The sequence below is a fragment of the Natator depressus genome, chromosome 25, assembly GCF_965152275.1.
Source record: "Natator depressus isolate rNatDep1 chromosome 25, rNatDep2.hap1, whole genome shotgun sequence".
In the NCBI taxonomy this organism is placed as follows: domain Eukaryota; kingdom Metazoa; phylum Chordata; order Testudines; family Cheloniidae; genus Natator; species Natator depressus.
The window spans coordinates 12,958,953-12,982,679 of NC_134258.1; the positions used below are offsets into that span (position 1 = coordinate 12,958,953).

General features: G+C 42.3%; 1 protein-coding gene across 18 annotated transcripts in view; it reads left to right on the forward strand.

The window, feature by feature from the left end:
• GNG7 (G protein subunit gamma 7) overlaps positions 1 to 23,727 on the forward strand; it is a 142,796-nt gene that overhangs the window by 111,034 nt on the left and 8,035 nt on the right. For 13 of the 18 annotated variants that reach the window (XM_074939573.1, XM_074939581.1, XM_074939583.1 and 10 more), the window contains 2 exons: positions 17,914 to 17,953; positions 22,779 to 22,897. In XM_074939573.1, the coding sequence (XP_074795674.1) occupies positions 22,817 to 22,897 (81 nt within the window). In that variant the 5' untranslated portion in view covers positions 17,914 to 17,953; positions 22,779 to 22,816. The remainder of the gene's footprint in view (positions 1 to 17,913; positions 17,954 to 22,778; positions 22,898 to 23,727) is intronic. The other 5 variants (XM_074939587.1, XM_074939586.1, XM_074939584.1 and 2 more) reach the window with 1 other exon arrangement.

Consider the following 23,727-nt stretch of genomic DNA (forward strand, 5'->3'; position numbering starts at 1 on the left):
CAATACCCTCTTGTACCACTCTAAAAATTCCCAAATTCTCTGTCTCCCTGCTTAATGGTTTACACATGACAGATAGATAGTTGCAGAGTTACTATCAAGCGCCCCTCTCCTCTTCCCTCCCCACCCTCCCCCAATTTTCAACCTCCATGGTGGCTGAGCCAAGCTGTACATATTCAGCTCTCAATCTGTCCACTTAAATCAGTCCCTCCTTTTGGGCTCCAATTCAGGACAGTATTTAAGCATGTGCTTAATTACGATCTTGAACAGGGTTGCTTTCCTAAATCAAGGTATAATGATTTATGCAGGAAGAAAAGGAGTACTTGTGGCACCTTAGAGGCTAACCAATTTATTTGAGCATAAGCTTTCATGAGCTACAGCTCACTTCATCAGATGCATACTTATGCAGGATCATTTTTGTAACTGTGGTGCATCAAAGTGAGAAGTCTGCTTGAATGTAATAGGCTAAATAGTATAGAGCTGCCTTTCTGGGATGCAGTACTATTTCTTCTTCCTAACATGGATTGTTGCCTTCTTCCTAAAATGGATTCTTTTCTGTATATACTATTATCCACTTCTGTGTTTTGCTGTACCTCCAAATGTCATTGCAGAACACGAAGACTAAGTTTTTGTAGGACTTTCAAAGAAAGATCCAATACATCATTCAGTTATACCATTGTTAGAACTGTCCTAATAAAATGTTTTGCAGCATGTATCTAGGACAGGTTATTAAAAAATCAACACTAATTCATTGTTACTTCCTGTTCAAAGTATATTACAGTGTGGTAATTGGCTAATGCTAACACTCTGGTATCTGGCAAGCACTGCTCTTAACAATAGCATGAACACCTGTAGCTCACGAAAGCTTATGCTCAAATAAATTGGTTAGTCTCTAAGGTGCCACAAGTCCTCCTTTTCTTTTTGTGAATACAGACTAACACGGCTGCTACTCTGAAACCTGTACAAATGTTCCTTTACTTAAAAATTACTGCTCCTCTTCAACGTTTAAAAATAACTACCCAACCTTCTTTGTACAGTGTATCTATTTTCATAGACTATTACCCTTTTCCTTTAGGCAGTGTCACAGATTTCTTTGGTTACAGGTTACACATGCTGTTACCGTATGTATTGCTCAAAGGTCATAAATGTCCTTAGCTTTAAAAGCCCTTATGCAAAAGACGGTTTAATATTTAGCAGACAGAACTATTGAGCAGTTGTGCAGTTTATTATATCCCATGAGCAAGTCTGCAAGCATAATTCAGGGAATTTACTGAATCAGAGGGAAAAGGAGGAACTATCCTGCTCCTCTCTGCGGTATGGATTCTTGAGCACCATGGATGAAATTCAGCCCTAGATGCTAATAAGCCCTCAAAATAGTACTTCTAAGTGGGACATAAGTGATTCATATTCCTTGTAATGGCCCTCGGCACATGGGCGAATTTCACCACAAAATTTGATTGTATAAGGCACAGGGAAAGTAGCTGAGAATAAACCACAAGCGATCAAAAGTAGGAAGATTTAAAGCAAGAGTTACTCCGGTACTAGAGGTGAAGCCTTTTTTGTCTGGTTACACAGCATTGCAGACTGTGTGGCCATAGCAGTGTTGTAGTTTTGTCTCTGATCTGCAAGGCACCTGTTACTGCTGAGCTGCCGCGTTATAGCCATTGCTACTCAACTCACAGGCCTCTCTAGCGTATTCTTTTTGCTCTTCTCCCTTCCCTCCCAGACAAAAATGTAATTAATACTGACCAAGACCCTCTAGTTCTGCAGTTGTTCCAAAGGACAAGGAGAATGAGGAGGAATGCTGTGGCCTGATTTTCAAAGGCTCTGAGCACATGCAGCTCCTATTAAAATTAGTGGGAGCTGCAGGTACTTAGCACTTTGTGCACAAGTGGCCTGATTTTCAGCATACATTATCCCTTGACTGAAATGAACTAAAATGCACACAAGGGAAGATGTTAATGTTGAAAGTCTTGCTCTGCTCTCAGATCCTGACTATACCTCTTCCAAAATCCAAATCCTTCAACTTCTTGAAATCAAAGACTTTTAGCACAGGTTAGGTATTAGTCTAGCCTAAATTATGTAGTGGAGCATTTATAATATAACTAGCTCTTACACCATGGACTAATATTAAAAACCCTGGGGGGCAGCTTCAGATCTTTAGAAAAACAATCAAATTTATCTACTCAGATGAGGGAGCTGTGTTGGCTGGTTTCAGGAAGGGAGTAGATATGATGTTAACCACTCTAATTGTTCACTTCATCCGATGAAGTGAGCTGTAGCTCACGAAAGCTTATGCTCAAATAAATTTGTAAGTCTCTATGGTGCCACAAATCCTCCTTTTCTTTTTGCGAATACAGACTAACACGGCTGCTACTCTGAAACCTGTCACTCTAATTGTGTGGCTTTCATGCATGGGAGGACTTGTAGGTATCTAGGAGGTGGCTGAAATAGGCAGCCCATGTTGAACATGCATGCAAAACGGAAGCCAGCAGTTGCTTCTGTTCTTGCATTTACGTGATTAGTTACAAAAGAGCTCCTGGGTGGTGAAACCAGGTAGTGACTTGTGCACGTATTCAGCTTCATGCTTTTGCTGCTCCTGCTGATTTTAAAAATATATATATATTGGATAGAAGTATAACTGCTGTAACACTGAGAAGTACCTGGTGGCACTGAGTTCAATAGTACAAAGGTTATGATTGTGTGAAAATGCATTGTCACCAGAAGACCCCACCTACCTGACACCAAGGGCTTTTTAATGATAAAATGAAAAGGGAGGGAGTGTTACTTTTAACACCAGGCCTATCTGCAGTAGCATATGTGCATTAATCTTACTCTTTTCTGTGGAATCTTCAAGTTTACCATGTAATTTTGCAAATAATCATATTCTAGTACAATTCCAAATCTGTGGTTTTTTTAATTCTTGTTTCAGAGTAGCAGCCGTGTTAGTCTGTATCCCCAAAAAGAAAAGGAGTCCTCCTTTTAATTCTTGTGTCTTAAGTGCCCTGATGCTGTCTTACAGAATTTCATATTCTCTCTAGCAAGTAACATCTTCTTTAATGGGAAGGAAATGGAGCTATAGACCTCTTAAGATGTAATGTCCTCCCAGAATCCTTTGCCAGTCTCTTGAGCTGCTCCAGTTTCTAAACATTTATGCAAGTAATGGATCTTATAGATGGGGCAGTTGCTATTGATCCACATGGGCTTTTTCCACATATTATCACTTAAATTGATGCTAATGTGTAAATTAGTGCCCTGAAAGAGGAAAAAAATCCACTGGATAGCTTAAAAGGAACTCCATGGAGCTGAAGCTAGAGAATAGGTCTGATTTGTGTAATTGTATTCCCCTCCCCATCTTGTAAATGTGCTAATCCCCCTTTTCTCCATGGGCAGTGCTGCCAGGAACAGAGCTTATACTGCTTCCCAGAAGAGGAGAGAAACACATGTTTTTGGGTAAATATTCTAGTGACCTTGCATAATGGCACTCAGTCCTGTATTTTTAGCATGACCTCACCTGTGCTTACTGGCTGATTAAATCAGGCAATGAGCATTCATTTCAGTCAGTAGCTACATTGAGATCTCTGATGTCAGCAGTAGACTAGCCTCTGATCTCTCATGTCAGACTGGGGTAGTGCCATTCTAACACTTTGGGCTTTATCTGTAAACTACAATGCCCATCTGTACACCTTTCAACAGTCTTGTATCAATTAACGCTCCCTTTCCCTCAACACAGAAGCTCTTGTTTACATCAGAGAAAACTGCTTGGCATTTTTACAGGGGTTGCACAGTTGTAACTTGGCAACCATGTTAGTACACACTTTCACTGCAAAGATGGTTCTACAAGCTCCTCTCCCGCTAGCCACGTGTTTACTGGGGAAGTGTATAAAATAGTCAGTTTGCTGTCTGCCCCTTACTCACTGAAGTCCTTGACTCCTCAGTTCAGCATTGCAAGCCCTTATTTGCTTTCTAGAATAACAGGAAATGATATTTTTCCAGCTTGCTATATGTGAAGTCACATATCTTCAGCATATTGACTAAATCCTTAGAAAGCTATTTTTTCATCCTATCTATCCTAAAAGTCACTTGCTTATTTTATTTTGCTGATCTACTAATCGAAATCATAACTAAACCCAAAAAATCAAACTCAAAGCAACAAAATAAATGATGGCTGAAATTCACTAGTGTCTGGATCTGGGGGATCATGATGGAAAGCAAATACCAAAGGCAGGGGTCCTCAAACTATAGTCCGGGTTCTAGCCTCTATTTTAATCCAAGAACTGCGCATCAGACCATATACCCATCAACCCCAAAAGGAAAAGTGATAGCCAGCCTCAGATACTCAGTTATTGCTTGGATTCCACTCATCTTGAAACTCTTGTTGGTCAGGGGTGTAAAAAAACACACCCCTGACCTTCATACTTTTTACCGGCAAAAGTGCTGGTGTGGACAGTGCTATGTCGGCAGGAGATCTCTCTCCTGCCAGCAAAGAGCAGCTACACAGGAGACCTTACAGGGGCACAGCAGAGCCTAAATTCAATAGCCGAGCCACAGGAGACCTTACAGGGGCTCTGCTATTGAATTTAGGCTCTGCTGTAAGGTCTCCTGTGTAGCTGCTCTTAATTGCAAGTTCTAAATTGCAAGCCCTCTGGGATGGGATTCTCTAGGACAGTGGTTCTCAAACTTTTGTACTGGTGACCCCTTTGACAAAGCAAGCCTCTCAGTGCGACCCCCCTTATAAATTAAAAACACATTTTAATATATTTAACACCATTATAAATGCTGGAGGAAAAGCAGGGTTTGGGGTGGAGGCTGACAGCTCGCGACCCCCTCCATATAATAACCTCACGACCCCCTGAGGGGTCCCGACCCCAAGTTTGAGAACCCCTGCTCTAGGAGGTGTTCAGTGCCCGGTGCCATGGAGCCCTAACCCTAGATGAAAAGGAGGACTTGTGGCACCTTAGAGACTAATTTATTTGAAGAGCTGTAGCTCATGAAACTTATGCTCAAATAAATTGGTTAGTCTCTAAGGTGCCACAAGTCCTCCTTTTCTTTCTGTGGATACAGACTAACACGGTTGCTACTCTGAAACCTCACCCTAGATGGAACACTTGGTTAGAATATAAAATATTTGCTATTAGGAAAATAGACTAGGTTAATTTCACTTGCTAGTCCTCATGCATGAGCACTGTGCTGCAGTGTTTGGGCTGTAAACACTGCAGGGAAATGTTTAAGCCCAAACCAAAATGCAGGCACGTCTCTTGCGTTTGTTAAATCCTCTTAACAAACAAAAGTGAAATGGGGGGGGTGAGGTGGGGCTTATCTTTACCTGACACTGTCCCTTTAAGGCTATGTGCCCCAACCCAAAATATGGCTCTGTCTGCAGAGATTCTTGCAGTGCTCTCACCGTGTATTGTTTGTCACACCATAGAAATTTGGAGGTTTAAAAAAAATTACAGCACTCAGGAAAAATTTCAATAGCTCATTCAGCTGTTGAGCTACTGATGCAGGAAGTGTAAAAGAAAAATGGAGCCTGCTTTGTTCTCCCGAGACAAGAAGTAAAAGCCATCACCCAACAGCCACTCTCTGTTCCAAAAAAGCATGAGGTCATTGTTAAAAGAAATAACCACCAAATGAGTGTACACTCGGTTACCAGTCTCCATCCCCCTCCTCCTTTCCTGAAACACCAGCCTTGCTTTGGGTTAAGACTGGTGCTAAGAATCAGTTCAGTAACATGTGCATTACCTCATGTCAAGTCCCGCTCTGCTTCTCTAGTTGCTGCCAGTGCACTCCTGGCTGTCATCCAGGAGCAGTGTGGGAAGAGCACTTTTTTCCTCCAGGGTCAGTGCAGGTCAGTGATCTGCAAGCAAGGATTTTCTTTGGAGACCTGTCCTCACTTTTTAAAAAAAAAACCATGTTAGGAGACACTGTGATTAAAAATAGTTTTAACATGTATAAGAAAAGCAGATTGAATCCCTATTGTTATTAGAGAGAAGAGGTAGGTGAGGTAATACCTTTTACTGAACCAACTTCTGTTGGTGAGAGAGACAAGCTTTCAAGCTACATAGAGCTCTTCCTCAGGTCCTGAGGAAGAGAGTCACAGCTAAAGACAAGTTCAAACAGATCGTTTAGCATAAGAAGTTAGCACATATTCTAAGGGACCATTTAGGGTGAAGTGGCTCGTTAACACCTCTGTAGTCCTAGGACAAAAGGGAGGTTAGTGGGTTATATAGATTGTTGTAATAAGACATAAATCCAGTGTCTTTCTTAAGACCATGATTTTTAGTGTCCAGCAAAGTTATGAATTTAAGCTTCCAGGCTCAACTTTTGAAAGTGTTTCAGAGTAACAACCGTGTTAGTCTGTATTCGCAAAAAGAAAAGGAGTACTTGTGGCACCTTAGAGATTAACCAATTTATTTGAGCATAAGCTTTCGTGAGCTACAGCTCACTTCATCGGATGCATACTGTGGAAAGTATGCATCCGATGAAGTGAGCTGTAGCTCACGAAAGCTTATGCTCAAATAAATTGGTTAATCTCTAAGGTGCCACAAGTACTCCTTTCCTTTTGAAAGTGTTGCGCAGGTTTTCTTTGAGGATGGGTAGGTCAGATACAGAGTGATCGCTTTGTGAAAAGTGCTCACCCACAGGTGATATGGTGTTTGTCTTTTATCATCTTCCTGTGTTAGGATTATTCTAGAGAGCGTAGTGATTGTCTGGTTTCACCCACATAGTTGTTGGGGCAGTTAGTGCATTGCATGAGGTACACCACATGTTGACAGGCATGTGTAGGACCCATGTGTAGGACCCATGGAGAGATGTCCGCAGGTTTTGCATCTGTTCTGGCGGGGTCTGTTGCTGCTATTAGTTGGTGTGTCCTGGTCTGTGGGGAGCTTGTTTCTGATGATGAGGTTGGGGGGTTATTTGAAGCCCAGAAGAGGGGATTCAGGAAAGATTTTGTTCAGGATGGGGTCCCCATCGAGTATGGATTGTAATTGTTTGATACCCTGTATGGGTTCCAGTGTAGGGCGGTAAATGACAACTAGGGGTGAAGGCAGTTTTGAGTGTGTTAAGGTGTATATCCGAGACCACCTCCTCAGAGCATATTCTGTGGTATCTGAGTGCGTGGCTGTGGATAACAGATTTCTTGGTGTGTTTGTGGCGGTTACTGGATCTATGAAGGTAGGTGTGGTGATCCGTGGGTTTCTTGTGTATATAGTTGTCTGTAGTGTTCCCTTGTTGAAGCTGATCGTGATGTCCAGGAAGTTGATGCTGGTGTGGGAGTGTTCTAGAGAGAGTTTAATGGACAGGTGGTGGTAGTTGAAGTTGTGGTGAAAATCTATGAGAGTTTAACACCTGTGAAGAGGATGAAAATACCATTGATGTATCTCAGGTATATAATTGGTTTTGTGGTGCATTTGGCGAGAAATTCCTATTCAAGGTGGCCCAGGAAGAGGCTGGTATATTGGGGAACCATCCTAGTACCGGTGGCTGTTCCCATGGTTTGGACAAAGTGTTTTGTTGTTGAATTTAAAATAGTTATGGGCAAGGATGAAATGGATGAGTTTGGCAGTGTGTTTGGGGTAGATATCTGAGGGCTGTCCATTGTCTTGTAAATATTTGAGGCAGGGAGCTATGCTGTCATTCTGAGTGGTGGTGGTGTATAGGGAAGGATTGGTGGATAACCTATTGCTTTGGCTATCTTTCAAGAGATGCAGGACACAGTATCTACACTAAAAGAAAAGGAGTACTTGTGGCACCTTAGAGACTAACCAATTTATTTGAGCATAAGCTTTCGTGAGCTACAGCTCACTTCATCGGATGCATACTGTGGAAACTGCAGAAGACATTATATACACAGAGACCATAAATCCAAGTTTAACCAGAACGTCGGGGGGGTGGGGGGGGGTAGGCTACCTTGCATAATGACTTAGCCACTCCCAGTCTCTACTGTTAGTCTCTAAGGTGCCACAAGTACTCCTGGCTCTAGTATCTACACTGAACTACAGGAACTTCAGAATCCAGTGATTCAGTAGCTCTTCCTGAACCAGAGATCTGTGGATTGTTTTGTTTTTGTCTGGAAGGAGCGTTGTGTTCACTCTATGTGCTACCCTTCTCCTAGCTTGAATTGTAGGTAGGAGTAATGTGCTCTAAACAATGTTCTGAGGAAACCATTCCTAGATGTGAGAGGATTTTCAAATTCTCCAGAGTAGTCCCAGCAAGCAGCAATCAGGGCCAGACTTTCAAGTGCCCCATATCCTCAACTATGGGGCAGATTTTCCAGAGTTAAACTCCTGTTTGGCCCTTAACAAGGGTCAGATTTTCAAGAGCTCAACTAATCTATCCACTTATATTTGTATCTAAATGGAAGCTGAGCTCTTGAAAATCTGGCCCTGGTTGTGGGGGCTCTGCTATTGAAAAGCTTGGCCCTAAGAATGTGTTAAGAAGGTAAAAGTGGGTGGGTGTATGTACATGCTGTAGCATTATTTGATGGTGCCTCATCTCAGACTTGTTCTGAGCTATAAAACTGGCCTGTCCCCTCTATTGAACACTGCAAAATTAAGATGTTTTAAAATGAGAATTAGTCTTTTCAGGGTGTCAATCCTAACTAGGCACTGAGTCAGAGGCTTCCCCATCCTAGCTTTTAAACTACTAAACTATATGCTTCCCTATAGTCTTGATGCCTTTTTAGCTTGTGCCCTTGTATCTGCAATTAGAATGTGAGACGGAAAGGGAGGGAACAGGGCTGAATTTGCAGGTACCCTTTTTCTGTAATTCCCTGATGGTTGTCCCCTGCTGGGCACAAATGAAGTATAGAACCTACTTCAGACTGCCAGACAAGATTGCTTTTATAGTGCAGTGCTGATGATGAAAGCAGTGCTAGGTCACTGATGCAGAAAGATGTTCACATGGGGGACTGGCTTTTATGTCTGAGTGTGTGAGTGTGCACACTTCTACATGCTAATAGTGTCTTACCTGTACTAAATAGGTTTCAGAGTAGCAGCCGTGTTAGTCTGTATTCGCAAAAAGAAAAGGAGGACTTGTGGCACCTTAGAGACTAACCAATTTATTTGAGCATAAGCTTTCGTGAACTACAGCTCACTTCATCGGATGCATTATGCTCAAATAAACTGGTTAGTCTCTAAGGTGCCACAAGTCCTCCTTTTCTTTGTACTAAAGAGTTTTCCTATCCTGAGGTGGAATTACACACTCTGCTATAATACTTACATGCAGCAGCTGGCTTACAGATTGCAGTAAATTAGAGGCAGTAGCCAAAGGAGATCCTGAAGGAGCGATATGTTCTTCTCTCTCAAACCTCTTTCTCTAGACATCTACTTCATAAATAGACTCCCCAGGGTGCAAATGCTGAGCTTATGCCCTGGCCAGTTCCATCAGCTCTTGATGGTAGGATGTGTGGGAGACAGTTCAGTCAGTTTCAGAGATTTGGGATGTGAAACCAAAGCAAAGCTTCCTAGCATCACAAAGTGCATTCTTGAGATGCTTTTCATGTAGCATGTTGAACTCCGTGACATCCAGAAACATCTATCAGAATTAAGTTATTTTTATTTAATATTTAAAAAAAACAAAACCCCAACATAGCTTCAGCAGTTAACTCAGATGTTAACTTGTTTATGTAGCCAGCTAGGAGTGGCTACTTCCCAGCTATGAGAAGTATGGGAAGAATTCCGAAACCAGAGGGATCAATGCATATTTATTTCCTACTGTAATACTTCCTGTCCTTAAGCTTGAGAGCACTCTGTGGGTGGGAGGGTGGAGGTGGCACTGATTGCATAGAAGAGAAAGGGATTTGTTGTTGAGCATTCCATTTTATACAAGGTAAATGATTAAACTGCTTTGAATGTCACCTCATACCTTGCAGACAAAAACATGTCAGGACAAGTCGGGTTTCTCTGTAGTTTTTCGGTGTACGCTTCTGAGTGTTGCAGCTTCATCCTCTTAATTTGGATGCTGTATATTAAACACTGCACTACATCAAGAGAATGCCAGGAGGATTGACAGGAGGATTGTGCATCACTTTGAATGCTCTTGATGTTGGGGGAGGAATGGAAAAACTAGACTCCAAGATATGCAGAAAAATTTGCCACTTAACACATTTGCCACCACAGTGATGTTACAGTACTGAACAGAGAACTGAACTCAGGTCTCTTGCTCCTGAGCTAATTTTGAAGACTATATTCAGACAGGCAAGGTGTTTTGATGGAAAGGAGTCGGGGGTATGAAAGTGGGCAAATAATCCTTAAAAGCCAAATTAAGATGGAGTCCGAGGGTGTTTTTTGAATCTTGTGTTCTACTCCAGTACTCTAATGTACTGAGTCACGATTTCTCACAGCTGAGTGCAATAATCACTGGTATCCCTGCATTGTTTGTGACTCAGCAAAGCAATCATTCTGCTATAAACTCTGAAATCATTAGAATTGTAAACTACCTTGGGCATGAAAAATTGCTTTGGGAATAGGGAAACTGTAGTGAGAAACTCAGAGGATTCTCTATAGTTCATGGGAATAACAAACCAAACAAATTTGAAATGATCCCAGGCTTTGGGGACTCTTGTTTTTTCATGACTAAATATCATTTTTCAGATGTTTGTTTGCATTGCAACTTATGGATCACAAATCAACATGTATGTTAGTGTGTAAGCAGTAATAAACATTGTGCAAAGCATTTGATCAGAACTTAAACTCTGAAGAAACTGTTAGGGTTTTGAACCCTTTAAAGGGAATTTATGTATTTTAAATAGAGAAACCTGCTTTTAGATCAGCCTTATTTTGAGCCTTTACTTTCTGTTTGATTTATTGATGGAACTTGATTTTCTGTCACAATTACATGGGAACGTTTCTGCAAGGATTTCTCCAGCTAACTGCTAGCCAGTCATTAGATCAAAAGAACTGGTTTGTGGGGCAGTGATGTCAGACTATCACATGCCTCTATACACCAATGAGATTGTTTTATATCCTGTGTGAGAGATGGGTTTCAGTTAACTGATCTGCATATTTTGTTAATTGAAAACAGTGGATTCTGGCCTTCCCACAACTCAATTTAGCTTTGCTGTTGGGACTTGCTCTTTGTTTTTCATGATCAGTTTTGCTGTTATCTTTTGCCTGGAATTCATGCAACCCTCCCCATATCAAAATTCTTTCTGCTTGCCTGCTCTGTTCCTGCTTCTTATTTATTGCTGCTCTGTCCCTCACCCCCATTCTCGATTTACTGCCTGGTTGCTGCAAGACTGTGCGGTCCTTCCTCACTGCTTTCAACACTTGTTTCCTTAAAGAGATTCCAAACATTGCCAGTTAGTACAATATCTGTGTTGTGTTTGCGTACACATTCTTAATTTCGTTGATCGCCTTCTCTCCCAGCAGCTGCATTGTAGTACTTTGCTTGCATTCAGGAGTGTGCAGCAATGCTGTTCTTTCCACAGGTCTGTCCTGCTGCTGCTATGTGGGAAGTGTTATTACCTTGTTGCTGTAGCATGTGTCCTATGCTTACATCAGCTCTTCAACGTGGAGTTTTCAATGACCGGGTGATCATGACCTGTAGTTTGTTCCCTTTCTCAAGTCTTCAGAGTGCTGTGCTGTTGGAGGAGGAATGTGGAGATAGGCAGAGAACTTCAAGGCTGCCTAACTTTCTGAAGCTTATGACTCTAATCGTGCTGTAATTGCTCACATGACCACGTGAATATACATATAGGAGTGTTTTAACTTTGCATGTACTAATGCAACGTTTCTCAAACCCAGGCTGTTTGCCTGCAGAAGCACTGTCTTCCGACTCCATCTCTCCCTTCTCTGACCCAGGACTCCAAAGAGTTAAAACCTGCCTAGGCAAAGGGGGAATGAGGCAAGAGATTTCTTTCCAATTGCATCGCTTTGCTGAGTCATGAATGGAAAGCAGTTTGCAGTGTTGTAGCCTTGTTGGTCCCAGGTTATCAAAAACAAGGTAGGTGAGGTCGTATCTTCTATTGGTGCAATACTTACATTGTATTTACATACACGTTATTAATTGCATTGATTGCCATCTCTCTCAATGGCTGCCTTTGTAGTAGTAATAAGATATATTACCTCACCTACCTTGTGTGTGTCATATCCTGGGACCGACACAGCTACAGTGCTGCAAACAACATGAAAGATACTGAATTTTGCTGTTTAAAATGGAAACTTCACAACATGAAGAAGGAAGTCAGAGTAAACAGAAACATCTGCTTCCTGATGCAAGAAACAAAACATCATCCCCAGAGGACTTACCGTCTGTATCCCTCTGACCACTCGATACAACTTCAAATATGCTGCACAGCTCTGCAGGAGGACTTCAGAAAAACTGAGGAACCATCTCCTGCACCTTACATACTTCCGAAGGGACCCCTTCAAATAAGAAATCACCACATGCTCCCATACACGGGAAATCGGGAAACCTGATACAGAAGTTGGTCCAATAAAAGATATTCCCTCCACTGCCTTGTTTCTCAAGAAAAGCAGAACAGTCTATGGAATGTGAAGAGTCTTCAGTTCTGTTCTGCCTTTGCAGAGTCATGAATAGAGACGACACAGAAGGGAAAGGTCTTCCTAGACAGAAGTCTAAATATTCTTTCGTGCCTCTATCTATATTCTTGTAATGTATCATCCCTGACCTACAGGTGAGGAACGTTGGGTGGGAGAATTATTTGCCCAAGGTCATACCACAAATCAGTGGCAGAGATCTGAGAACAGCCCAGGTGTCCTGACTGTTTTGTGTTCCCTTTATTCTCTTTAAAATTGTATTCCCAAGTACACAACACTTTAAAAATGTTCTCCTTGGGGAAAAAGAGGGAGGATCAGATGTGGCCTAAACCTCATTCTGATATGAACTATCATAGGATCAAAAGTGCTTTGCTCAAACATACTTCCATAAGGTCCTCTTCCAAAGGATTTCACGCTGGGAGTTTACATATCCATTATAAATCTACAGATGACATCTTTAAAAGTTTATTTGGGCTTCTTAAAGGTCCTGAAACAGTAATCCAAGCCTTTCATGTGCTATGCAGCAAGCTGCTGGATCTTTTGTGTTCATGGTTTCCAGTTGCTAATGACGCGTTTAGTCAATTATTTACCAGGGTAACGGAAATCTTTTTTTCAATACTTGTCTGGCAAAGCAGTCCTGGAATGTGACCGGTATTATAGCTTGGCTACCTGAAACATTCCAGCAATCTCAATTTGAGAGGCAATTTAACTATCCTCCACCTTTTCAAAGAAACTAATTGAGATGTTCTTAAAGCCTGGGAGCACACTGCTACCATGCAGCTGAGACTGGAAGTATGCATGACCAGATCTGTAGTTATAGCAGCCTTTTTAGCTTGCTTAACAAGAGGGGACTGCTATCGGTGGATGCAATGTGTGTGTTGAATGGGTGCATGTTGGGTCAATGGAAGAGCAGCACATATGCATTGTAATAATCTGAGTTGCATAACTGCTGTATGCTCCAGTAGCTGAGGGATTTTTTATTTGGCTAAATCTCCAATGTAAGTCTGCCTGATGTGGAAATAAATACTAGCTTTCTCATTGAATTGTTTACAATGCCATACTAGAAATTGGGCTTGGAAGCCATGCAATGCAGCCAAGGAAATGCACCCAGCTGCAGTGCTTGTTTCTTAGGCCGCCTCTTTTCCCTCCAGAGCTCCTTTTCATTTAACTTCCAGTGCTGCTGCTGCTTCTCCAGCAGCTGTAGGTGTTCCTGCAGAGGAGCCCAGGTGAGCAGCTGCTGGCTGACCATAAAGTCTGGAAGCAAACAACGAATGTCTAAGCAGTTATTTCTTCCCTACACTTAGAATGAATCAGCAGTAAGAAATCATCATTGGCCTTCTCTACAGCACCTTTTCTCCATAGCTCTGAGGGCTTTACGGAGGTGGGTTAATATGGCTTTATCATCCTAGCGCATTAAAAAAATTTAACTAACCCTCAATATCCCTATGAGATGGGCAGGTATTTCCATTTCCACTTTATAGATGAAGAAACAGGCCTGGGCAGGTTAAGTGACTTGCCTGTGGTCCCACCGAGTTCTTTCTAATCGTAGAGAAGGGTCCATACAAGCTCCCCGCCCCTAGCAGCTACGCTGTTTGGTAACGTTGGCTGGTGGGAGTGCTACTGTCAACTGGGGCTGCCAGCCTTCTAACAGCTGTCCTCTAACCCTCCCCAGAGCAGGTCTAGACAACACGCTGACTGCCAGCACCTTGTCTGTGCTCTCATCAGTGCCACGTCCAGTGGTAGCAATGATAGGAAATCAGAAAAATCGGTCTAGTGTACACAACCCCTGGATATCTTGATCTACAGCATAGCTCCCAGAGTTCCAGTTCTTCCATAGGCTATGTTGAATTTTTGCATTTATCAGCCTTTTCATGTAAAGCATCCTAGATTATAACAAGGCATGTAGTTCCCTTGACAAGAGAAGCAAGGTATTCAGTTTCATACCTCCATATCTTAACAATGGCTTGGTGCACCTGCACTGAAATGCCGTCCAGGCTTAGAATACCGGCTGGGTCTTTGAGATGAAGTTTCATCATCCCGTCCCCATGACTCCAATTGCTAGGTTAGAAATGAAAATGAAGTTAATTTAGAAGGAAGCTAAATGCAGGATAACTGAAAATGGTCAGTGAAATTTAACTTTCCCTTTCTTCTGGCTGTGAAAGTAAAATGTAGAGGGGCCTTTGCTTCTCAAGTGTACTTCAAATGTACCTTCTTGAGTGAACCAGAACATATTGAGCTTTCAGGTGAGGCTGATCTGAACATTTTATTCAGATACAGTACAGGTATTAAGTGCACTTGGAAACGTTCGATGCATGTTGTGCACGAAGGCCAGAGGTAGCATCTGAAGTAGTTTTATATAATAGAAATATTCAATGGTTACTCTTTTGAGGGATGGGGAGGAGACTCTGATGGTAGAAATGTGTATTTTTAAAACAAAAAGAATCTGGGCTTTGAAGAATTACACAATCAACACTCAAAGGCATGGACAATGCCTGTCTCCCTTTGTTATGCATGTCAGAGCTCCAGTTGGTGTGTTTGTTCCAAGTAGTGATGTCAAACCTCAGAAACTGGCAAAAGTTAACAGAAATTAGGATGGCACATAGCTTCAAAAAGTCCCTTTGCATACTCGTATTAAGGAAACCTAGCTGGGTTTCTACAAACTGGAGCCCACGGTCATAAAATGGGAGTTGAGGGCTCTTGACCCTTTGCAGAGTTGGGTCCTAAATGTTCTGCACTGATCTGATGAGAATTACAAAGCAACTCTTTGGTCAGATTATCTGTAGATAATCCCAAGTGAAACTAGGATTGTAGTTTTTCACCCATGGTCCTACTAGATATAATAACTATCTACCCCTTCTTTAATACATGACCACAGTGCATTAACAGATACAGAGGGCATCAATCTGGGGGGTTCAAAGCTCAGTCACTGCACTGTCAACCTGTGGTGATGAGTTTAGTGCAACTCTATTGTAAACATGTGTGAAAACTTCAGTTTACTAAGGTCCAAAACTCAAGCTAAACCAAACATGGTTGAGTTAGTTTTGTATGTAAAGGAGGTCTGTATGGTGGTGATGGGGGAGGGGAACAATTATTTGAATGCCCTCTATAAAAACTATGGGCCAGTCTTGCACCCTTATCTACCTGATATTCCCATTGTGCATACACAGTTCCTGCAGACTTCAGTGATTTCAGGATCAGGCTTTAATGACTGTAGAACACAGAGACTGTGTTCTTTCACTTTTCATGCCATGTTCCTAGCCAGAAGTAGCCACTCTGTTCTCCAGAAAACAAAAGATAAAGGGACAGATTCAAGTGACAAAATCATAGTTGAAGCCCATTTTCTACCTAATGTTAGTATTCAAGCTACAGAAGAACATCACAACTTTTAAAAATCTAACTTGTTTTTCACTATGCATGTGACTTACATGTGTGTGTTCGTTCTCAGCTTGGACAGTCAAACTAGCTGAGTCACTTTCTGGTTCTCATGCAGTAGCTCAGCACTGTAGTGTTTGGGTTGCAAATGCTGCTGGGGAACGGTAGTTTTTACTATTCCTACTTGGTGAATGTCACCAACGTTTTTTATGTTTACAGCACCTCCATTTCGGATGTAGCTTCATATGACGTGTCAAACTATTATAAGAACTGCTCTGTAACAAGGCAAAGGTTTTATCTCCTTTACTATGCAACTGTAAGCTCCCATGCCCTTATGCGTGGACATATTTCCTTCACTACTATCATTTGACAAGACAGGCTGCTTCTCAGTCTGTTTAAACAATACAACAATCATAAGTACCTGGAATACTCTTTGAAGCTACTAAAGTAATCAGACTGGTCCTTGGCATTTTGTGGGTAGGTTTTCTTCCTTGGACAAGTGCTCGCTTTCTCAAGAGACCATTATTTTGACTTAGGAGCGCTGCTTGCCTTGCACACCTTGTCAGTACAAAGAGCATCAAGATCTATTACACTAATTCACAATCTGTCCCACTGCATATTAGGCCTGGACTTCCTTGCTGTATATAAATTTCATTGTCATCTTGTCCAGACAGTTGTGAATCATTGATCTGCACTGTCAAGCAACTGCCACATTCCATTGCAGAGAATTTCAGTGGTAGATTGTAATCCCTATATATTAAGGCAGTGAACTGTACTCAGGACTGGGAAGCAGGGAACGTCAGATTTCTAATCCATGCTCTGTCGCTTTGTGTGTGACCTTGGACAAGTCCCTTTTCTGTACATCAGTTTCCCCATCTGAAACATGGGGCTATCATCTATTTGACCAAGACCTGAGCAGCATTGGTCTGGTGTGGTCTGGTGTGGTTGCTTTGCCAGCACTTCTCTGGGCCCCGCTAGTTTGTGCAGAATTTAAGCTTTCATTTAAAAAAGCTTCCTAGCCTCTATGACCATGAAGAGAACTCTCCAAATGTGACCTCATGCAATACTTGTCATTTTGACTCTGCAGATGATAAAGCAAGACAATTAATCTCAGTTAACACTGAAGCCTCATTATGACAAATGTACAGTAACTATCAACTGTGCTACCTTGATCATTTTAGCAGAACCATTCAGCTATTCTGGGATTATTTTAGGTAGAGAAGCTGTCCCACTTCCCTCCTCTTCCCCCCCCCCCCCCAATTTGACTCTTGGACGACAGTCCTCTTGTGAGGTCTAGTTGATATTTTCATAGCACTTTTTGTTTCCAAAGTACTCTAGTCATGGTAAGCGTTTATTTTATTATGCACTTTGGAAGACTTTATGCTGAAAAGCTGTATAGAAATGTAGTTTGATCTGTAAACATTTTATCACTGGTGGCATATAATGCATCGTCTCTACTCTGACTTATGTTTCTTGGGCACTGAAATGTTGCTATTCGTGGTTATTGCTGTTGGAATCATGTCTTAGTTCTGTCATATACATTTCACAATACAAAGATACTGTACCCCCCTGCCCCCAAAACAGAGCAGATTATATCTCAGCATCCTCCTTTCAGCCCTGAAGCTGCACAGTCCCGGTTAAGATGGCAATTGTATCCCATTACAATAGGCAACTGGTTTCACTGCACGTAGAGAGCCATATGGATTTACTTTCATTCACAGGAATGCAGTTAGACTATGAAAAAACAGGTGAAGCAGAAAAGATGCAAAATAAAAAGGTGGTGTAAAGTGACTTGCAAAAATGATCTTTCTACCATGATAACTGTAAACCAGGCTTGTCATTTAAACCTGGGTTAACTTGGTTCAAACGCCAGTCTGTTTCTGAGCTTGCATTCCTGGGTGTACCGAGGCAGTGGGCCGTTTCACAGCCCAGCCATAAGAACGCTGCAAGGTGCCATCACAGCGCAGAAATATACAGGGTTCTTTTGTTGTATGCATTGTATTGATCTTCAAGATGCTTGATCTTTATTTTTCTTTTGCAGTGTTGTAGCCGTGTTGGTCCCAGGATACTAGAGTGACAAGGTGGGTGAAATAACGTCTTCTATTGAACCAATTTCTGTTAGTGAGAGAGACAAGCTTTCGAGCAACACAGAGCTCTTCTTCAGGTCTTTTTTTCATGTCCTTTTCTAGTTATTATTTCAGTGTCTTTATTGCTTGAATAAGCAAAGCAAGGTTTACCATATTCATTAGGGTGTTCTCCATCTTTAGCAACTGTTCCTCTACTTGGGACTTACCAGAAGAACATTCTCAGGGAAATATGATCTTCAGCATCAGTTTCTCAACAGTGTTACAGTAACATAGTTCATGCCTAGCCTGCTGTCTTCTGGTGTTGAATAGTTTCAAAGATGGGTTTATATTGCTCCCCATTCTTTATTTTAAGGGAACCTTTAGGCTGCACTTTCTCAAACCATTAAATCGCAGAAGCATGCAGATGTTGGTATGGGCCAGTACTTCATGCACTTATCTAAGCAGAATATCCTTATGATTGTATTCCTTCCTCCCTGCTTGGTGTCCCATCTAAAACTTAGATTGGAAACTCTAGGGCAGGACTGTTTTGCCTACCTAATCTTTTTGTTGCAATAAAATTAATAAACATACCAGCAATGGCTCTTAGTGATGGTCTGCTTTGAAATTGGTAGCACGTGGAGTATGTTGCTCTCTAATGTTGTTTGTTTGGTATGTCCTATTACTATACCCATCAGTTGGGGGAGTTTTTTGTCTCAAAATAGTATAGTGCAGTGGAAGGAAATCTGCCTACCCTCAAAAGAATGAGTTATTTGTGGGCTTTTCCCAAATTAACCATTAGAGGGATTTCTTCTGCACTTCCTGAAGTGACTAAATGAAACATCATTTATGGGTTAAAAGTGAAGGACATACACTCATTAATTCTGTGTTGCAAACTATTGCTGTCAATGGACAGTGTGTACCTGCAGATAGACCCTCTTAAGCCAGGGCGAGGGAGGAGTAAGGACTCTTACCCTTTGCAAAAGGTTTAGACTATTGGCTTAAGAACTGTAAAGCTAGCATGAGAGGCAGATAACTCTGCGGTGCGGTGCATCTGTCCTTTGCTGTGTCAGATTTATGTCCCTCATCTGGAAACTAAGCTGAATGTTATGTAAATAAGCTCAAATTTGTGCATGATCTTGCACTTCTTAGTACAATGCACTGCTCAGGGTATTGCTATAATTTCATTAAACAGGCTTTGGCTGATTCACTGGTGGCGTTCCATAAACAGAAAGCTGTAAAGATACAAGCAGGTGACTTGTGCTGTTGCAAACGTAAAAGCCATCTGATTGCTTGTATTTCCCCCCTCCAACTCTGTGATAAGTCCTATCCGGATGAACAATTAATATTTTAACAATGACTATTTGGCTACTTTATTTGCAATAAGGTCTTGCCAGTTCTCTTCCCTGGTCCTAATACCACTGCATATGCTGTAGGAAGTACTCCGCTGTAGCTGCCTTTTTAATAATGGTCCTGCTGCCTAATAGGCTATTTCACCAGGCTGTAACTTACTTTCTTTAGATATGTAAATGAGACATCACTGATCCAGACACACTGTTGGCTGCACTAAAACCAGCAAGGGGCAGGGGAAAACTAGCCTGCCTTTTGCACTGTTAATGCCACAGACACGTTGGCAGTCTACTAATTAGTACCTAACTCTGGCTTAATTTCGTATAAGAGCTCAGTGCTAAATAAGTTTTGCTTCCTATAAATGATACAAGGTCGCATCACAGGCCACTGGCATTCCTCTTCTGAATTTGTCAGTATTTGTTAGGGAGACTAGCAGTTCTTGTGTAGCTCTTCACACGACAATAGCAAACTTTGTTCAAGGTAAGCTGCCCTTTGCAGCTACCAGCTTATGTTGGTACAATCTAGAAACGCTACTTTTTAAAGCAACTATTTTCAAAACTCTGTATGTGTGAGCGGGGGGTGGAAACGTGGTTGCTTCATCATGGGAAAAGATCAAATCTTGGAGCGTCCTACGCACGCGCTCTCCCTAAACAGACTGGGTCCAGAAAAGTGCTGAGTCATAGAAGTTAAAGCTGTGCCAAGCACCCTTAGAGGCAATCTCAAGCAGGCAGATTGTGCTGCGGGGAAGCAAAGGTTTTAAGATTGTGACATTTGGGTCTCGTGAGGGTAGTGTGCTGAGACAGCTGATTAAGATTTTTGTAGGATCCCATCCCTTTTTAATTCCAGATACCATTATGCCCTGATCTGCAGAGTTCTCTGAGTTTGGATTTGAGTAGTTGCAGGAGCCACCAGTTTCGGGCAAGACCTACTTTCTGTTGTAAACCACCTGGATTTTCTCTGCGGCTTTTTCTTTTCTTGAGAAACCAGAAATTCTCCATGAGCTGACTTGCCTCCACCAGCTTTAAAAAAAAAAAAAAAAAAAAAAAAAAAAAAAAGCTTTGCTTGCCCTTTTAAAATGTTGTTGACTACAGATCCTCCAGTAACCGTATGTTAAGGGTTGGTACCTTGCCCTGATAATGATAACATGTTCCAGTGTATAGGGAAGGAAACTTCCAAATAAATTCCTCCCTACTGCGTTAGGGAGTAGTCTAATAATAGAATTAGTAATGTTGGCTGAAACACCATTTGTTTTTCTTCAGCGTTCGATGTTACAAAACGAAATTCATGAGTAGAATTTGTCATGGATCTAAAAGTTCAATGAGGATTGCACAATTCTGCCAAACAAAACATGCCCAGAGCATGCCATTCTGGTCTAGAATACACCCTTTTAATGTCTATATTTAGACTGAGAGAGATATTTTTAAGCAGGACAGATGCCTGTTTTTCCCTCTTAAAAAGAGCACTTTAGTGTCTGCTTTGAAGCTGTCTGAGTTGGAAAAATTGTGGATTAAAGCTAGGACACCAGGATTCCCGTACGTGGCTGACTAGAGATCTGGGAGTGTGGTTCATCTCCAGCCTGGTGTTTGGTCTGATTTTAAGTTCAGTTGCAATTATCGGGGGTTTGGCAATCGGCATGGGAGTTGCAAGAGGAGAGGCAGCGTTGACACCATCCTTCCCTCTTGTCTCAGTTCTCTACAGTTTCCTTCAGGTCATGGGTAAGTCACGGTCAGGAGATGCCCAGGAGGCTCTTTCGGATGACCCCTCTGTAATACAAATGTAGCAGCACCCTGTGGGACCGTTCAGCGGCTGGTATCAGGGAGCAGAATTTGCCAAATGGGTCAGGCTGAAACTGTGGCAGAGGGTAACACTACTGCATATCACATGCTGCGTCCATGAGTGTACACCAGGGGACTGCCAAGTTGCTCATCAGCAACAGACGTGGAAGGCAGTAGCAGAGGTTTATTTTAATTTCAATAAACCTGCCGATAAGTAGATCGCACCCAACATTGTTTTTGTTACTTTCTGGCCATTAAGAAATGGCATTCAGTTACTCTGCTTTGATTGCCCTGAATTTTACTGGCCTCTGCTCTGCAAATTTATTCACGGGACGAATGTAGTAGTCCTGGACAGTGTTAAATTGTTGCTTCTGCTTTGCTGTGCAGCCCCTTGGAACCATGTTTGTTCTGAGCCAGGCTACAGCCTCTTAAAATCCAGGGCGGTCGCATGGTTGGAACCTTGCTTGTGTCTGCACTGCACCGCTAAACACTGTGAGCTGTGGTGGAGCCTCGCCATGTCATAAGAGTCCCCCAGTGCATTCGACTTCCTGCAGCATTGATGGTACCCAGGTCTCAGTCCCTTCTGCACTGGACCCTCCATCCAGGGCAGCTGAGCAGATCATACTTCAGAAAACAGACAATAAAATCCCTTCATGTTGCTGTCTGTGACTCTGAACCATGCTGCCACCTTTTCTGAAACATGTCACCTCCACTGGCACTGCTCTTGTGCACTTGGCTTTCACGTGCACTCATGTCCTTATTTTGCAAGACCTCATCTGAGATGCATGCTCTAAATATCCCTGTAATTGCCTTGCATCAGCTCATCTGACTGACTTCTCTGCTCCTTGTCTAGCACTGGCCTCCTTTCTGGTGTGAGAGCCTTTTCCTTTGTTGTTCCTGCAATCTGGAAGAACCTCCTTGGGTCTCCTCCGCTCCTTGACTATCCACCTAAATTCAGATGCCACTGGAGACTTCTCCCTTATGGAGCCATTTGAGCATCTTACTCTGCTTTTCAAAGACACCCATTTAAAAATTGCAGGGGGTGAGGTGGTGGTGGTAATGTATGTTGTTTTGTATTGTGCTAGTGCCAAGGGGCCCTAATCATGGATCAGGGCCCCACTGTGCAAGGCACCATACACACCGAGCAGAGAAACAGTTATTTAGACTGGAAGCTCTGAGGCAGTGTGAGATGAGACAACTGGTAAATACAACAAACAGACAAGAAGAATGGGAACCTCAGGAAACAATGAGACTCGTCTAACTAAAAATGTTTCACCTAAGATAACAGAAAAATATTCCTGTTAATTTTTCAGTCTGTTTAATTTGTGCATCTGGTAGCACTTTCTGTATAGTCTTTTCACTTTCCTCTGTAGTTAGTAAGCTTCTCCCTTGCTGAAAAGACCCTTATAATATATAAATAGGAGCACAGGAATTACGTTTTGAATAAAAGGTATTGAATAAAAGGAACTTGGGACAAAATCAGAACATATTACATGGGATCTCTTCCAGAATGGTTACATGGGTGTCTTGTTGCAGTTCTGAACAATGACATCTTATGTGTTGCATTAGGGTCAGTGTGAAGAAGACAAGTGGACAAGAAGGTGAAATTCTGCTGTTTTAGGACTCTCCCTGTCCAGCTTTCCGAGAGGATGTAGCGCAGAGTGAACCTTTCGATTCTTAAATCCAACTTTTCTCTCTCTCGTTTTGCTTTGTTGTAGCGTTCTCAAGTGCTGGGGGCTAGAACTGATGGCAGACAATGTCAACGACTAACAACATAGCACAGGCCCGGAAGCTGGTGGAGCAGCTCCGTATCGAGGCTGGAATTGAGAGGATCAAGGTGAGAAGGGGATCAGGAGTAGCATGCACGAGGAACCTTTCTCTCAGTGGTTATGAGGAGGGGAAGAGAGGGCCTCTTTGTACAATGCTTGTTCGCCTGTGCCGGAATGGGCTACAAAAACATAAATTAGGCCCTCTCCGTGTTGCTATTGAATCATGGCCTTTTGCTTCCTTTAACTCCTGTGGACAGACACCGTTTCGGAACGGCTGCATATTGCCCCTCTGGATAAAGTGCTGTATGCTTTATAGACTGCTCTGTTAATGCTTGTTTGGAAAAACATTCAGTCACCTTTACAGTCATGCTGTGGGCAGAACCAGTTCTCTCAACTCTGCACTAAAAGTACCCTGTAGCAGAGGCACATGCTGCTGTAACCTCTCTAGTGGACTTGGGTTTTGCAGCACCTGTTAAGTGAATTTTGCTTCCTAAATGAGTACCCCACAAACCATCTCAACTTTTATTTCTCCCTACCCTGCCTGAACACCGTTCACAACCTCCGCCAAAGGGTCTCTGGTGTACTGCTGCTTCTCTGTCATTGCTGTGTCTTAGAATACAAAATAAATGCAACATCTCTGTACACACACGCACGTTACGCTCTGATTTGAGGCATTTTATCATGGCATTCTTGAAGAGTTTGTTTTGGGCACAGGGAATATGTCCTTTGCGCCCTCTTTCACACCCACCATGCCTCCTGAAAATTGGAGAGTGGATCCTTAAGGATTTTACTCTGTTCTGGGATCCATGCTCCTCTCAGCCCTCCAGGAGGCTGCAGTATCTCCACTGAGCATGTGATTTCCAGTCGGCAGCTTCTGCTGAAGGGTACAGGTGCTAGT